Source organism: Anguilla rostrata, chromosome 10 (assembly GCF_018555375.3).
Source record: "Anguilla rostrata isolate EN2019 chromosome 10, ASM1855537v3, whole genome shotgun sequence".
Lineage (NCBI taxonomy): Eukaryota > Metazoa > Chordata > Actinopteri > Anguilliformes > Anguillidae > Anguilla > Anguilla rostrata.
This window is the reverse complement of record NC_057942.1, coordinates 17,407,110-17,424,546: the sequence shown is the minus strand read 5'-3', so window position 1 is coordinate 17,424,546 and position 17,437 is coordinate 17,407,110. Positions and strand designations below refer to the sequence as shown.

Below are 17,437 nucleotides of genomic sequence, written 5' to 3'. Positions count from 1 at the left end.
CTGAAAACCTGAGGTTAATATCACAGACATTACAAACAGTCTTAAAAAAACAGGTGACAATTCTGAAAGGAAAGTGATTTTACATTTATTAGTGGGGCAACAGGTGCCCTTACAAAGTAGTAATACGAAGTAGGAGGAATGGACATTACCATCCCAAATAATTTTGAAGAAAAACAATAGTTCCAACCACTTTTTAGAAAAAATGGCTTTTGCGTGGATAGCTGCAGACAAATCCTGAATTGACAGATCTAGCCCATTCATCCTCAAGCTATCTACTGTCCTTCATTCCAGCTAAGCAGCTAGACTTGTGGTTTCTCTCACTTTGGCATTTACTTTTCTCTGCTCCAGAGACAGTGAGAGAGCCAGGACCCAACAGGTTGGTTGGAAGGGGGAAGTGCACATCAACTTGCTATATAAACATACTTCACAACAATAGCAGTCAAATGATTAAATGCTGAACTGTGTGCTGTGCTAGTTATTGTACTCATCTCATCTGGTATTTCATGTCAATGTTTAGACTCCATATTTGAATACGTGTCAGGCTACGTTTTAATTAAAACATTTATTTGCTCATTCGGTGGGTTTTTGGTTTGCAAATCTGGGAACCATAGCCCAGCAACACCTGAATTCAGATTATTCAAAAAAATAGAAGGCACATTCAAAATAACGGAAATCCTACAGCAATCGTAGAAAGGAATCTAGGGTGCACATATTAAAATGTATGATTATGTACGTGCATACATACAGACACACACACACACATATATAGACAAAAAGGAAACCGCATTAATAAGTGCATCAATAAACGTCAAATAAGAGTTACATGGCTATGCGTTGCTGCTAAAACACGACAATAAATATGAAATATGAATCCGCAAATGTAACAATCATCAAGAAATGCAAAAAGGTTTGAGAGCATTCCTATATTTGTAACCTAGAATACTGGCTCTCTCCCTCAGAGAAAACTCAGTCCTGCGGACCCTTGTGTAAATGGTTTTTTTTTTTTGTTACAGCCAATCTCAAGCTCAGTTAAGGCTACTGAACATGTGTTCAAATTCTTTCATAATTTTTTCCTTGAATTCTTTAACGCAATGCAGGTTTAACTCGTTATTTCAGTTGTCTTTGAACTCTTTGTTATCTACCGGTTAGTTTTAATGGCCAGGTGTCCAGTTTCACCAATTAGGAGCTTATTGAGTCACATCAGTCTTTAATTTGATCAGTTCAAAATGTTTTATCTTTCTATTATTAATTATTTGCTAATTGCAAAATGCGAATATTGACCTGTTAGTCCTCATCCAGCTATTTCTGACAATGTAGATTAAGAAGGTAAATAATCCTTCAAAAATGAATCTAATTAAAAAATCCCAGCATATACAGGGGTCCCCAGGACCAAGTTTGAGAACTACTCACATAGAAAACACTTATTCTGAATTTCAGTCTTATCCTCAAGGTTTCAGTTTAAAAGCTCGAATTACAGTAATCAACGGTAAGCGATCGAAAGACCAAGAGCAAAAATACAATTAAGAACAAACAGAAAAGCTTTCTGGTGAAAACCACGGGTGCCCATCCTCATCCACAAAGGACTGACATGGGCAGAGCTTTTGTTCTATCCCAGAACTGAATCACACAACGCAACTAACAGCGATGGTCTGATCGAAGACCATCACTATTTCAGGTATTGGGTGTCGCAGTGCTAAGCTAAAGTGAAAGACTGAATCTAAACCTGCCCTTCTTTTTGCATTGGGAGAATGAGGATTCGCAAAATGAAAAATGTGCATCATTAATATGCTCATTGATTTCAATCAGTCATTGAGCTTAGCTGTGATGAACAATATGTTTTTATTGGTTCGTACGAATGAAGGATTGACCATTCATGCAAGTTCTATAGGTTAGCCTTGCTCCCCAATCTACCTCCTTGGATAAGACTGGACACCTGTGGTAGCTGAATGTTTTGCGTATGAAAATTTGTTGATCATTTAGGAAGTGGCTTCAGCAAGTCTTAGCAAGGGGCATTTTGTGTTAGAGAACAGAAATACAGGTCAAAAGAAGTAGCCTTTGAAAAACGCCCAATGGCACTATTACTAACACTTTTAGTAGTAGTGCAGGAGTAGCAAGGACCAGAGCGTAAAGTAAATATATCTTCAGATACCTTCTGAGACACAGTTAGACTTTGGCATTTTATCTCCCAATATAAAAACATTCCTTTCAATCTTACCAAAATGTACATGATACATATATTCAATCGAGTTTAAGGGCATTTCATCCTGAGGTTATGAGCAATATGAAATATGAATGTTGTACATGTGTACTGGTGTATAAAACATTGGAGTTTAAAACATTTTTACAAATGGTGAGTACTTAATTATTTTCAGTTTCATCATTGACCTTTTTCCAATCGCTAAATGCAAGAGACTGTGAAACTGCATGCTGATACCCACTGCCTAACTGTCTCTCTGAAGATCACAGACCAGCGAGAACTCACAGCGTTCAACAAAAGCCCTGTTAACGTAGCGCTGTCTTAACACCATTTCCGAAACCACTGTAAAGATTAGCTGGGCAGCAAAAGACTTGAACCGTCATAAATACTATTTCCTTTCATGAAAAGAGAAAGCGCAAACTGACAAGACTCAGCCAAGCCCACCTCTTTTTTGGAAACACAATGCTAATGCTAGGTGGGGTAAGTGGGTGGAGCCTCCTGGGTGGGGTCTTAGCGCTTAAGGAAGCCCTGCATCATGTCGATGGGCAGAGGGAAGACGATGGTGGAGTTCTTCTCCGCTGCGATGGTGTTGAGGGTCTGCAGGTAGCGCAGCTGCAGGGCGGAGGGCGCCTCCGCGATCACCATGGCGGCCTCCTTCAGTGCCCGCGAGGCGTTCATCTCCCCCTCTGCTGCAATCACCTGCAGGGGGCGCCGCCAGGGGTGGGTACAGTGAGCCATCAGAGAAACCACAGAATATAGCAGTACAGTAAAGGAGAGAGAGGAAGAGCACAAAGAGGATGAGAGAAAACAAGAAGGGGAGGGGGGAGAAAGAAAGAAAGAGAGCGAGTAATCAGTGGCACTGGATTAGCTCTGGGGCAGAAATAGATTTGAAGCAGAACCAACAAGGACCTCACTGGTCTGGAGTCTGAATTTCTTATTTTTACAGTGAAAGGCCAGCCTTAATACTGCCATAAATGTGCCCTATCTGTGTTGTCTGTACCATCAGCCAAGTCTGTACAGTCTGTGCTGTTTGTACAAATCAGTATCATCTCTATCTGGTTATACATCTTGTTTCTTTCAGGCTTGCCAGCGTCATTCATGATGGATGGAGATTTAAAGTGGTTGGTGGTCTGTTGCTGCATCCTGGTATTGAAGAAAACAATTTCCTGCTGCTTGCTGAACCGTTGCCAGGCAACGCAGATGATCTGGTTAATTTCACTCTTGGGAGTGAGCGCTGCTTGTTTACTGTGGTCTTTCTGCTTAACCCTTAAATCGGAACCAGCTAGAGGACTGAGAACTACAGAGTATTAGCGTGGCTAAACCTATTAGCGTAAGAGGTGTGGTAACCTTGACGAGCCCATGACAGCTTCCTGAGTCTCAGAGCGCTGACCAAGAAATCCCCACTGTTGTTACATGAGGTTATTTCTGGACTTCCACGGCCAGAACCACAACCTCCTGCTGTCTGTCCATTTTTATGTTTTATGTAGTGCATGGCTTTAGACAATCCATGTTTTCTTCTCTTTTTTTTGCTTTTTTTAAACAACAATTGTCCTCTACTCAAGGGTACCATGTGAATGCCTTGCCTGGGAATGAAAATTTCCCCCACTACCACCAAGACATTCAGTCTTTCTGCACCCAGTCCCAAAGAAATGAACCTGCCCTGCTCCCACCTACTGCATGCCCATCCTTGACAAATGTTTGTGCTACAGGCTCCCCGGGCCTTTATCTAAACATCTCCCACCTGCTCTACACCAAAGCCACAGCAGATCAGTAGAGGAGTCAGAGAAGAAGACCAGGGACGTTAGGCAGAGCAGTCTACCCTGCATCCTCTCCACCCGGTCCTGACGTGCAACCTGTCCTTTTAGTGGTTGTTTGTGTTCTCGTACCTGCTGCAGTTCACACTTTTAATAACCCTAAGGAAAGCCTACTGACTGTACTGCTGATTGATCAACCTACAGCTGATTGTTTTAATGATGGGTTGTGTTGGACTTGTGTATTTAGTTATTCCACCTAGCATTGACTTTGACATCCATTGTTTTGTGTTGCTGTAAGAAAACCCAATTTCCCCTGGGAGATCAATGAAGTATCTATACATTCATCTGTCTGTCTGTCTCTGTCTGTCTGCCTGTCTGTCTGTGTGGCGTGGGGGTGTCAGATTGCGGCCCGCCCGCGGGTCGGCACCTTGGCCCGGGCTTCGCGAGCAGCCTCCGCCTCAGCCGCCATGGCCCTCTGGAGCTGCAACGGAAGCTTCACGTCCTTGAGCTCCACCCGCTCCACCTTGATTCCCCAGTCGTCGGTGGCGTCATCCAGCGTAGACTGTGGAAAAACACAGGGGCGATCATTACGTCTCCTCCTCAAAAGGGCAAATACTGAGCAAACAGCAACTTTCAGAAACTGAAAGCTTCTAAAGCCTAGATACCCCCTGCCTTTACTGTTGTCAGGTCATGAGAACCCCAAGCTGATCCGCTAGCATATAAACTCCTCTGTCTAAAGGAGATTTTGGCTTAGTGAACAGAAAATGTTTGAGAGGCACAAAATGATGGGGGAGGAGTGTTTACACAGCTCCTCCACATGTATTTAATCACCACCAAATTTTCCATTTCACGTGAGTAGGGCCACACACTGTTCTTCACACAAAATCAATCTGGCCTCCAAAAATACCCAGTTTTACTCACTTAATTTCTTCCCAATATGGCATGAACCCTCTGGTGCAAAATGGTTCCTGTGCATCACCCGAAGGGTTCTACACATTATTGGTGGCTGCGGTGAGCTTTCGCTTCACTGTAAGGCACTTTGCGAACGTGAAAGGCTCTATATAAATGCAATCTATGATGATTATGATTATTATTATTATTATGGCTGGGCATTTGTCATGGAACTTACGGATTTCACATATTTCGTGATTTTTGACATTTATTTTGGTTGCATGACGTCTCCCCATTTTTAGTGCTCTCCATGATTTTCGGGGAGTTTTGGACAGTAACTGTCAACCTGAACTCGGCCTATGTAGTATAGGCCTAAACAATTTAACCATGCAGCCAAATTCTGGGAAAATAAATAAAATAAATAACTGTTTCTAATAAAAGTCTTAGGCGTATGTTACACCAGTGATTCTCAAACTCGGTTCTGGGGGCCCAATAAGCCCCCAGCTCAATAAACACAATAAGAACATGAGAATTTTATTATTCATGACATTCACAGCTATTTCTGGAATGTGGCTCAAGAGGGTAAATAATCCCTCTAAACATGAAAAGTACCCAATTAACAAAAATGAAGAATTTTGGGATTGCAAATGTGGTTTAAACAAAAAGCAGCACGCACAGGAGTGCCCCAGTACCGAGTTTGGGAACTACTCTGTTACATAAGCATCAGAAACGTCAGGCACATCTCCGCCTAAGCACTAAGACGTCATGCCTGAGCCACACCGCAAATATAACAGGGGTTTAGAACATATTCATCGGGCCCAGTACATGCATGCTGTGAGCGATCTCCTCGCGGTCAGACAGGATCTCCGACAGGTTCTTGGTGCCCAGCACGTTTCGCAGGGTGGTCTGAGCCAGGAGGCGGGTGGCTGCGTCGGCGTTGGTGATGTTGGCTACTGCCAGGGTGGCATTCTGCACATGGTAGTACACCACCCCATCCACACTCACTGTCACAGAGTCTTTGGTCAAAACCTGAGGAGGGGGCAGCCACAAAAAAAAGGTTACAGAAGCACGGACAATTACTAGTTTACTATTATAGGAATCATTTTCTCATATTATTATTATTTTTACAGTAATTGTTATTTTGGTAACTTTTTTAGGGGCACCATACAGAGCTCAATTGGAGTTCATATCTGCATAAACAGCTTGTTTTGTTACTGAAGAAATTATTGATTGGCAGATCCCTGGGAAAGACTGATTTACAGAGTCTAATTCAGGGATATGTTTCAAAGGTGAGAGTCCAGCCGACTACTGACCAGTGGATCACAGCTGCAGGCTTGCAAGCGGTGTTATGCTTCTGAACTGTGTTATGTTCAAACCACCTAATCCCCAGCACAGCCCTGACCCCAGCCCATCTCACCTCCTGGGGAGGGATGTCAAAGGTGATGGTGCGCATATCCACATTGATGAAGCTGTCAGTACAGGGCAAAATGAAGAACAGACCTGCAGCACAGGAAAGCGCGCACATACACACACACTGTTAGTCAGACCAAGACGCACTTCCACAGTAATAACTGCTATGCAGGCAAAACACATGCACGCACACACACACTTGCATTGTGAAACGCTATTGTAATTTTGTTGGTTCACACTTATTTTAATAAAAGGACCATTGCAAAGCAGAGTAGTTCTCAGGGTGACCAAAGCTCCACAAATAAAGACACAACAAAATTATTATCATTACCAATCAGCATTGTGAAAATAATTAAAGTAAAAAAAGACAAAAAAAAAACAAGTTATCCCTTGAAACAACAGGGCCACAATAAAGCTTACTGATATTAGAAATCTGGAAAGGCTCCTTTGTCTAATTGGCTGTGACTGGTCCATGGCCAACTCCAGTGTGTCCTAGTACCAGTACCAGTATGCAATATCCAAACTTACACCTCATACAATTTTGATAGGTAGCCCAAAGGAACTAGCAAAGCATGAACAAGCTCTTTCTGTGCAGTCCTGATCTCTTGGGTCCTGCGTTTATAAATAAGAGAAAATGTTGACCTTGTATAATCTCCACTGGGGTCAGGAGAGCACTCTTCCTGTTCCCATGACTGTGTTCCAAATTAATCCTTAAGTTAACCCTTAATCCCTCATACCATCGTAGAAAGATTAATTTCTACCATGAGCTAAGAAATAATGAAGTTATCATTTAGGGCAGAGGGGTGGTAAAAAGCAGCACTTTAGAATGGCCCTTCACTATTGCCATTAGTTGGGCATTGCACACCTACATTTTTCCAATGAACGGTGTAATTATAGCGTACATCTCACAAGATGTCTAGGAAGAGCAGTTTCTAAAATGGTAATCTAGGAACATATGAGTTATAAGAGAAATGCACTCTCCATTATCAGAACATTGTGATAACCTAATAAAGATGCACTGTGTACTCTAGTGGCTTCCATGTCAAACAACAGCCACTGCTCCACTGTGAGAGCAAGTTTCCCAATCCACATTCTAATGAACAAAAGCAAACTTTATTTTAAATTTCTATTTACAGTTTAAGCATTTGGCCTGCTTACTCTGAGGTCGAGTGTCATTGTGAGCTCACTCTGAAAATGCCTGGCCTACTCTTGCTCTAACAGGGAAAATATTTTACATAGTTCAGGATTTAAATAGATGAAGACTGCCAGTTGGCACTGGGGTTGCGGGTGGGGGTGTTTGGGGGAGAGGAAAGTCCACTGCTGTATTATTAGAGTCAAATTCGTGTAAACCCAAAGGGAGAGGAGGGCTGAGCACGGGTTCTGCACTGGGGTTGAGACTTTATCCTTTTTTATTTTGTTTCACTTTTTAACCATAACAAGATCACAACTAAAAAAGACACTTAAGAGTTACTTAAGAGTTAAAATCAACATTTTCCATTCATTCTGCTACTAATATGCAAGCACTGTTTGTGAACTTTAGGACTGATTTTATTTGGATAGGCACTAGCCAGGCTGCAAATACCCACCCTCTTCATGGATTCATTTACAGGAATGGTGATACAGTTTACATATATTCAGAGGAATTGATAGATTTTGAGCATGAACTGCTCGTTTCAGGTCCCGCATCTCTATTGTAGTCAAGTCAGGACTTGGACTAGGCCACTCCTTAGTTTTAATTTTGTTTCTTTTCAGCCATTCACATGTGGACTTTCGTGTTTGGGTCTTGTTGCTCAACCCAATTTTGCTTCAGCTTCAGCTCACGGACGGATGACTGGACATTCTCTTTAAGAAGTTTTTAGTACAGAGCAGAATTCATGATTCCTTCAATAATGGAAAGTCGTCCAGGTCCCGAGGCAGCAAAGCATCCCCACACAATCACACTACCACCACCATGTTTGATTGTTGGTATGATGTCCTTACTGTGAAATGCTGTATTTGCTTTGCACCAGACATAAAAGGGACCCCTGTCATCCAAAAGGTTCCAGCAAGGTTTCACTAATCTGTCCATAGAACATTATCCCAAAAGGCTTGGGGATCATTCAGGTGCTTTTTTTGCAAATGTATTTTGCAAAAGCATTGATGTTTCTTTTGGTTAGCAGTGGTTTCTGTCTTGCACCGTGAATCCCATTTTTGCGTAGTCACTTTCATGAACACGGACTGTAACTGAGGCTAGAGAGGCCTGCAGTTCTTCGGATATTCTTCTGAGATCTTTTGTGACTTCCTTGGAGAGATTTTGGCAGGCTGATCACTCCTTGTGGCTAACAACATCATTGACACTTTTGGTAGCGACTTTTGTTGGGAGAACACAGCTGCAATTTGTAAATTGGACAGGAAGGCTGGAAGACAGAGGCACACACAATTGTGCATTCCAGATTGGGATTAAAAAGAGGAAAATAATTGATTTTATTTAAAAAAGCAAGTGTAATTACCTTAAAGTGGAGATATTGGGGAAACCAATACAGGAGCACTATTTTACATCCTGCCACAATCAAGCAGTCGCTCTTGCACGCAAAACATTTGACCAAAAATTCATCTACCAAACATTTTAGCAAGTTTTTTTTTTTTTTTTTTTTGGCCATTTCTCTCCCATTTTTTCATTATACAAATTCCCTGTGTGTATCACGGTCCTGGTCGATGCGCTATCCTTCAGTTGTTTTGGGGAGGGTGTAGACTACCACACGCCTCTTCCGATACATGTGGAGTCGCCAGCCTCTTCTTTTCACCTGACACTGGGAGAGCGTAACGCGTGCGGAGGTTCACGCTATCTCCCCTAGATCCCCTCCCTGCTGAACAGGTGCCCCGACCAACCGGTAGGAGTCGCTAATGCAACGATCAGGACTCATACCCTCACCGGCTTCCCACCCGCGAACACTGCCAACTGTCTTCGTAGGAATGTCTGACAAAGCCAGAAGTACCGCTTCCGGGGATTGAACCCACGTCTCTGCGGTGGTAGGCGAGTGCTTTTACCTCTACACTACCCAGACGGCCCGAGCGAGCATTTTATAAATGGTACGTTTTTCACTTTGCATTTGACCTTCATAAACAGAAACACACTTTTAGCAGTCACAGTGAAAACCGCACTTGAACCACACAATATTTCCAGCTACTGCTACAGAATTTTGTGGTCGCTCTTTTCCGCTAGCTGAATATCAGCGGTCATGACTATCTTCTTCTGTGGTGGCACACTCACTCAACCCCAGATCACAAACTGAGAACAAAGCAAAGGGCACAGAAAGCTAGGAGGTGGAGCTTGGCACCTGGTCCTTTGGCCCCCCCGCGCAGAATACGTCCCAGACGAAAGATGATGGCTCGCTCATACTCCTTCACGATCTGCACAGCAAAATACAGACCGGGACCAGAACCAGGTGAGAAGAAACAGGAACAAAACACACTGTTAGCATCAAAGTAACATCAAAGTAACAATACAAACTGTGGCGAGGTGAGAGAGTGAGAGTAAAAATTGACTCTTAACTTTCAAAAATAGTACCCAAAAAATTTTTTTGACCGCAGCTTTGTGCATGGGAGACACTGCAAATTAGGGGTACTTTTCTGATTAATTAAAGTAGAAAAAGAAACAATTTTCCTTTTAACTGATTTCTATAATATATGGAAAACTTAAGAGTTACTGAATTCTGCTGTTGGAATAGAAGTAAAAAGAAAAATTAAGTAGCTGCAGGAAGGCACATAGACAAGGAGACTAACGTAAACATATATGCACATTCAAACACATGCATATACATTCACATTTAGTAAGCTCCATAATGTTTGGGGCAGTGACATATTTTTTCTTGATTTGGCTTTGTACTCCACAATTTTTGATTTGTAATCAAACAATTCACAAGGGGTTCACAGTTCACAAAAGCACAGTTTCAGCGTTTATTAAAGAGTATTTTTTATACATTTTGGTTTCACCAAGTAGAAATTGCTGCATTTTTTCTACACAGTCCCCCCATTTCAGGGCACGATAATGGTTGGGACATATCAATGTTATGTAAATGAATGTAGTCATGTTTAGCTCTTTGTCACATTTCTTTTGCATGCAATGATTGCTTGAAGTCTGTCACCCATAGATATCACCAGGTGTCTTCACTGGTGATGCTCTGCCAGGCCTGTACTGCAGCCATTTTCAAGTCCTGCTTGTTTCAGGTACTAGTTGCCTTAGGTCTTCTTTTCGAATGTTCAATTGGATTCAGATCAGATGACTGACATGGCCAGTCCAGAATTTTTCAGTTTTTGGCTTTGGAAAAACTGCTTTGTTGCTTTAGCAGTATGTTAGGGATCACTGTCTTGTTGTACAATGAAGTGCCGTCCAATGAGTTTGCAGGCATTTGCTTGAACATGAGAAGACTATCAGCAGTTACATGAGCAGTGAAGACAAGTGAGCCAGTATCTGTACAGTCATACATGCCCAAACCATAAAACCCCCACCATGTTTCACAGCCGAGAGGCGGGCGTCTTGAATCTTGGGGAATTCCTTTTGGCCTCCATACTTTGCTCTTGCCATCACTCTGATACAGATCTTGGTCTCATCTGTCCACATGACCTTTTTCCAGAACTCTGAAGGCTCTTTTGGGTACTTCTTAGCAAACTGTAACCTGGCCATCCTGTTTTTGCAGCCAACTAGTGGTTTGCATCTTGCAGTGAAGCCTCTGCAATTCTGTTTTTGTAGTCTTCTGCAGACAGTAGTCACTGACACATCCGCACTTGCCTCCTGAAGAGTGTTTCTGATCTGCAAGTGTTTGGGGGTATTTTCTTCATTATGGTGCAAATTATTAGGTCATCAACTGTAGGTCTTCTTGGCTCTGTAATTACTGAGCTCCCCAGCGCTCTCTTCGCTTGTAATGACACTCCAAACAGCTGATTTGATTAGCCTAACGTTTGGCATGTTGACAAACACTAATAAGAGAATCCAAAGGCAACCGAAAGCCTAGAATCAAGACTAGATACTGAAAGCTCTCTCATACCTGCACTAAGGAAGCAAGTGATCACACCTGACTAATTAAAACAAACCTGTGAAGTATTTTGTCCCAAACATTATTTTAGTTTCACCATGTAGAAATTACGGCACTTTTTATACACAGTCCCTTGAAATCAGGGACTGCACATTAAAAGTGCAGTCATTTCTACATGGTGTAACTAAAATGTATAAGAATACCCTTTAAGAAAAGCTGAGAATCTGCACTTTAACCATGTATGAGTTGTTTGATTATACATTTTAAATTGTGGAGTACAGAGCCAAATCAAGAAAAAATGTCTTTGTCCCAAATATTATGGAGCTCACTATATATACATACAGTATACACAGGCACTAAAAAAAAGAAAAAGAAAATGAAAAGGTTACCTTTATGCACATCCATATGGACACAGGGAGGGTGAGCAGAGTCAGCAGGATAGAGAATAAGACCAGAAGCCATCCACACAGCCCCATGTTACTGCCTACCGTCTCCAGGCCTGTGGTACAACATGCACAGATATAACGGACCCATCTCTCACACCTCCTAGCTGGGTATAACCTCAAACCCATACCTGCTAACGTCCTAGAATTAACTAGACTTATGACAGGCTGTAACAGCATTGCTTCATCCTGGTATGACATTATTTTTTCCTACTTTATTATATTTTACTACCCTAGCTAGTAACATCATATAGCTGGCTAGCCAACCTTCATGGAGATGAAGGTTAATGTTACGTTTTAGACCACAGCTGCGCAACCCTTTTCCTGGAGATCTATCATCCTGTGAGTTTTCCCTCTAACCCTAACAAAGCACAACTCATTTAACTGCTATAGATCTCATTGAGCTGCTAAATAGTAGAATCAAATTAAGAGTTTAAATGAAAACCGACAGACTGGTAGATCTCCAGGAACAGGGTAGCTCTGTTTTAGACTGAGCTAGCCAGGGAAAGTTACTGTGGAAAGCTTACATTCCATTCATAAGCAATTGGACTGGGTTAGTGCCCCTAGCTTGTAACAAGATTTAATGTATCTGGCTAAAGACTAAGATTTTCTCTATCCCAGTGTTATTAGGTGGCACAATCAGTTCAGCACTGCATTGAATCCTAACTGTTTGGTTAAAGCCCCGCCAGTAGGAGTGTTGTTTAGCTGGTAATGTGTTCTCTGACTCATCTCATAATAGCAGCGCCACTGTTTGATTAATGCTTGCATAATTACTGTGTAAACGCAGCCTTAATGGTCCCTAGTCCTGCCCTTTGGAACTACCAAGACAATTTGCAAGCCAATGAAGCAAAACTTTGAATCAAAGTGATCAGACCAGACTGTGGCATGTCCCTTAACTTTTTAGTTAGTAATGTATGCATGGTTTTAAGTTTGCACACTTAGAGTAGGGACGGGAAAGTCCATATGTACACAAAGGGTTGTCAACCCCTCTATCTTAGCAGTGTCTCCTGGAATTCCCCTCAATTTACTATTTGGAATTCTAGTTTTTTAAAATTCTGTTTTACTATTGTAACAAAATATTAGTGAAGAGAAACCCTTGTTTTGTGTTCTCTGCCTCAAAAAATGGCATTACACTGGTTTGCATTTTGGTGTCTAAAAGATACAAAATCCTCCTGTAGCCTGCAGAGTAGTACAAGAATTTCATCATTTTAATTATTTAAAAAGACAAACTCAATCTCCACCGAGTAAAACAGTATTGACATCATATTTTAATATTCATCCTTCACTTTATCCATCCATTATCTATACCTGCTTATCCTGAGGGGAGCCTATCCCAGCATTCATTGGGCGAGAGGCAGTTTAAAAAAATAGGTTATCGACAGAACATTTTCCCACAGAATGTTTAATAGCCAAAGAACCAAGCGCTTTCGTTCCCTATTTTTGATACAATTTTGTTTTCGTTTCGATTTTATTCTAAACAATTTAGTTTGAAAGAATGTGTTTGATATGGCAATTTTATTTTACTAAATTTCCCAAAATGTGTTGTTTTAGCCCTAGATGCTGATTTCTTTACTGTGGCTTGTTCTAACGGCTGCTTGAAAGAGAAAGTGTTGATATACGTTGGCTAAGTAGATATAGGCTATCGTTTTCTCATAAAATGTAGTCGATAAAACATAGCCTTGGCTAGCCTACTTTGAGACTTTTTTTTAAAAGGCTTGTTATTGAAAATAAACAGCATACATGACAGTGATGTTCGATTATTATCCATTTATTATCCATATTTCCATACCGTACCCACTTTCCTCACCAGAGACTCCTCATTCGCTACAGCAAGAGGAACGAACTATTGTTGTGTCGTTCGCGAACGATTCGGGCAAGTGTACTGTACTGTTACTGTACTTTTGTGTCGTTCGCGAACGATTCGGGCAAAAGTAGCTACTGTTGTGTCGTTCACGAACGATTCGGGCAGGTGCACTGTCGTTCGCGAACGATTCGGGGCGGGCGTAGTACGTTCAGCGAACGATAGTCAGTCAGTGAACGACCAGTTCACGTTCACGAACAAATCGCTTCACGAAGTGATTCAGTACACTTCGTTCACCCAAAAGATTCGTTCGTTCGCGAACGACACAACACTACAAGCTATCGCATGGCGCACACACACCATTCACTCACGCACTCATACCTATGGGCAATTTAGGGTCACCAATCGGCCTACCTGCATGTCTTTTGACTGTGGGAGGAAACCGGAGTTCTTCACTATATGACTTACAATTTATTTTGATTCTACAGTGCATTTTATTACTTTTCAATAACGTTCACTATAACCTGTTAGCATGAGTAAGTCAAATTCACAAAGATGGCCTACATGAAATTTAAATTAAACGCATAATATGGACATTATTGAATGCTATTTGAACACTTAAAGTGTTAGTTCACGTTCTGTTTTGTATGCATTATATTTTGTGTAGGCTAGCATCGATCGGCCCATGTGTGTGCGCGTGGTGAAGGATATTTTACACAATTAAGTTTCTGGCCACATGTCGGCTTTACAATGGTCATTCCTTGCCAGGAGACCTGCAATTAAATTAATTCATTCGTATGTGCAGCATGCAAACAACGACGCTGTAGAGCTCCTTGTAGTAGTTAACCTAGCTAGCTATTTAAAGTGTATTTTGCTGCTTCACACACGAATGCCCGTACGCCAGCCATTGTAAAGCAAGCTGGACATTAGACACGTAACGTTAAGTATCTAGAATAGAAAACATACACTAATACCGAAAAAAAATCTAAAATGAATTATCCCTTTTATTATCTCGGTATCGTTTTTAAAAACTGTGATCTCAGATGATAACGATTAGCTCAGCTAACGTTAATTGTTAGTCGCCATTGTTTTTGCAGTCTCTCCCCTGTCGGGTGTTGTGACGACGTAACTTAGGCTACATTATTATTTATATTGATGATCCTACACATATATAACTGGGAATTCCAAATGTGAGAAAAAAGAAGAAAAAACTACGAAAATTCTGGATATTCTCTTGCCTACCAGTACCACGTCTGAGAAACTCAAATCAATCTTCCCAGCTATATGTAGCGACAGCCTACGCAAAAAATGAATTGATCTGTCCAGCAGCCTCCGCCAAAACAACCAGCCAAATTATTAATTCGGGGGTACACCCATCTGTTTCAACTGCACACAGAGAGGGTTTCATGCGGCCAAAATAACATAACACGTAGACTAGTGCTAATTTACACGTGGACTAGCTGCGCTAAATGCAACGGGCAGCCTACGACTCGTTTCAATTTAAAGAACTGCACTACCTTACTGTTCAGAAACGGACTGCATTGAGTAGGCCAATTCATTGTATATTTAAAAGCATACACACACAAAACTGGTGTTTAATAAGGAGTTGACGTGTGATTTTGCTTAAAATATCTTATCGCTCATCTTCGTTGACGTTAGTTACAGCCACCTTTCAATGAAATCGTGGAAACATACATGTAGACTAGTAGTAGTAGGCTAAAAGAATAATGTAAGTTCGTGTAGCTGACAAAAACGTTAACTTGCTGCATAAGATATTTCCGGCCAACGTAGTTGCTAGTTTTCAGTTGAAACTAACGGAATTCAGCTGTACAAATAGACGCTGGTGCCTAGATGTTCAATGGGCTACTTTCATTGGGGCTACCTATACTAGCTGCAATTTTACCGCCAAGGGATTTCCACTAGCTCCGCTCGGTCTTTCGTCCAGGTGAAATCTTTTTCAAAACTATGCATATGCTACGGACAGAATGGTAAAGATAGCATTCCGAATCTTACCCGCCTGACGTTCTCTTCGTTTCGTTCTTGTCATTTCGCATTCTTTTTCACTGTCCATGGCTTCAGTTTGTAGCTAGTCTAACAAACAAGCTGTTATTCCGCTCAATGACCGCAACAGACTTATTAAGGTTGACCACAACACTGAGAATCTGTGGATAACCCCTCCTGCAATATGGGTCTTACGAATGAATTGGAGGAAGTGCTCGTTAAAATAAATGATAGTCACTTGAAACCCTTGGTTTACCATTTTTAGTTTATGTAGCAATATTCACAATAAGTCCAATTCAACACGGTTTAAAGACGGTGGCTAACCTTGGTACCAGTATAACCTAATGTAAAGTTAGGCTATAGTTTATATATTTAAAAATAATTCTATAAATAATTTGAGTCATCTCCTCGCTGAGTAGCTACAGTTAAATAAACCAGGGTTTACGTTATACACTTGTAGCCTTTTGACAAAAGGCAAGAGTCCTAAGATAACGCTGCATTCTCACATTTCAGAAAGCAAAAGCCGTCTGCAGCTAGAGCACAAATCAAAGCATACCCTTCACTGTAGGTAATGAGATTGTGGCCTCCTTATCTACATATTCGGAGTCAATTTGGAGCAAAACGAAGACATTTCAAACCCATGGGAAAAGGTGGAAGTTTGCTTTGCGCTCATTGTACGCAGACATCAAAGTCGAGACTTACCTGCAATTACCAAGTGATTCATATAATTCCACGTGCTAACATATGGGCCTAGGCTACACAAATAAGTAGTAGCAATCAGATTTTTTAAAAATGTGATTTTCCCATACAAAATATCAAAACAACACTAAAAATCGCCACCCGTGGTAGAAAAAGCACTGTGGGTGGAGACTTTTTTAGTGGAAGGCTACTCTTCAGCAGGGGTCTGTAATCCAGCTCACAGAAAGCCATAGTTTTTTTTATTTTCACCTTCCAATCAGAGAATCTGGGTTAGATTCATTTACTGTGTAATGAACTGCTATAGTTGAGAAATTCAATTCTGAGCAACAATTTGTCAGTACTCCCTCATGGACTTTGTGTTCTTGTTCTCCCCCTACCTGTCAGTGTGTGTTATCACATGTGGGTTGGGTTTTGTTTTCATCACCATGTGCTCTGGACTCCGCCCCTCACCTGTTACCGCTTATCCCACTCACATGTTCCTTGTTCCCTCATTATCCTCTGCCTATTTAAGACTGAATGTCTTACCTTAGTTTGTCAGTTTGTCCCAGATTGCTCCTGTGTGTTGTTCCAGCCTGTTTTATAGGATAGGTTTTTTTATGTGTATGACTGCCTGATTATTCTGACCTTCGCCTTGCCTTACTGATTTTGGATTGTTTGCCAGCCTGCTTTGTCTGTACCTGTGCTTGATCTCTGCCTGTCCCTGGATTTTGTCTCTGCCTGCTGTCTGGATTATCTGCCTGCCTCCGACTGTTTTTTGGTTACGACCTCTGCCTGTACCCAAATTATTCATTCTGCCTGCTGTCTTGGACTGATCTTTAATAAACTGATTTGAACAGAGAATTCTGCTGTGGTCTGCGATTGAGTCCCTACCCGTGTCGTGACACAACTACCACTTTGCGCTCTGCAGGACCTGGTCTACTCTAGAACAAATAATGGGCTATTCTAGAGATGTTGTGACAGGCCAAATTTAGCATTAAATTGGGAATGAGAAGTTAATAAATGAAAAGTTTCTGTCTAGTTCATTACTCTGGTTACCTTGCCTTTGGTGGCACAACCCTTTCTAAACAAACTGTAGACCAGTGGTTCTCAAACTGTGGCATGTAGCCCAGGGGGGTCTGAAAATTTCTAGGCTACATTGTTCTGATATATATTGTAATTGTTGTAGAATCTATCATATACATTTATTATTACTTTGTTCACATCAGAGGTCATTTTAAAACAATCGATGA

General features: G+C 41.5%; 1 protein-coding gene across 3 annotated transcripts; it reads right to left on the bottom strand.

The window, feature by feature from the left end:
- Window positions 1–60: 60 nt before the first annotated feature.
- On the bottom strand, window positions 61–16,556 carry LOC135265174 (stomatin-like). 3 transcript variants are annotated; one of them, XM_064354533.1, is made up of 7 exons: window positions 16,212–16,556; window positions 11,654–11,763; window positions 9,570–9,642; window positions 6,260–6,342; window positions 5,668–5,871; window positions 4,379–4,513; window positions 61–2,896 (listed from the first exon to the last, which is right to left on the bottom strand). In XM_064354533.1, the coding sequence occupies exons 1-7, from the start codon at window positions 16,231–16,233 to the stop codon at window positions 2,708–2,710; spliced, it is 816 nt and encodes a 271-aa protein (XP_064210603.1). In that variant the 5' UTR covers window positions 16,234–16,556; the 3' UTR covers window positions 61–2,707. The 3 variants fall into 3 exon arrangements, 2 of the variants coding, with proteins under 2 accessions (XP_064210603.1, XP_064210602.1); XM_064354532.1 differs by lacking the exon at window positions 16,212–16,556 and adding an exon at window positions 15,522–16,112; XR_010332870.1 differs by lacking the exon at window positions 16,212–16,556 and adding an exon at window positions 15,522–16,124 and having other exon boundaries at window positions 2,757–2,896; window positions 5,672–5,871.
- Window positions 16,557–17,437: the final 881 nt, after the last annotated feature.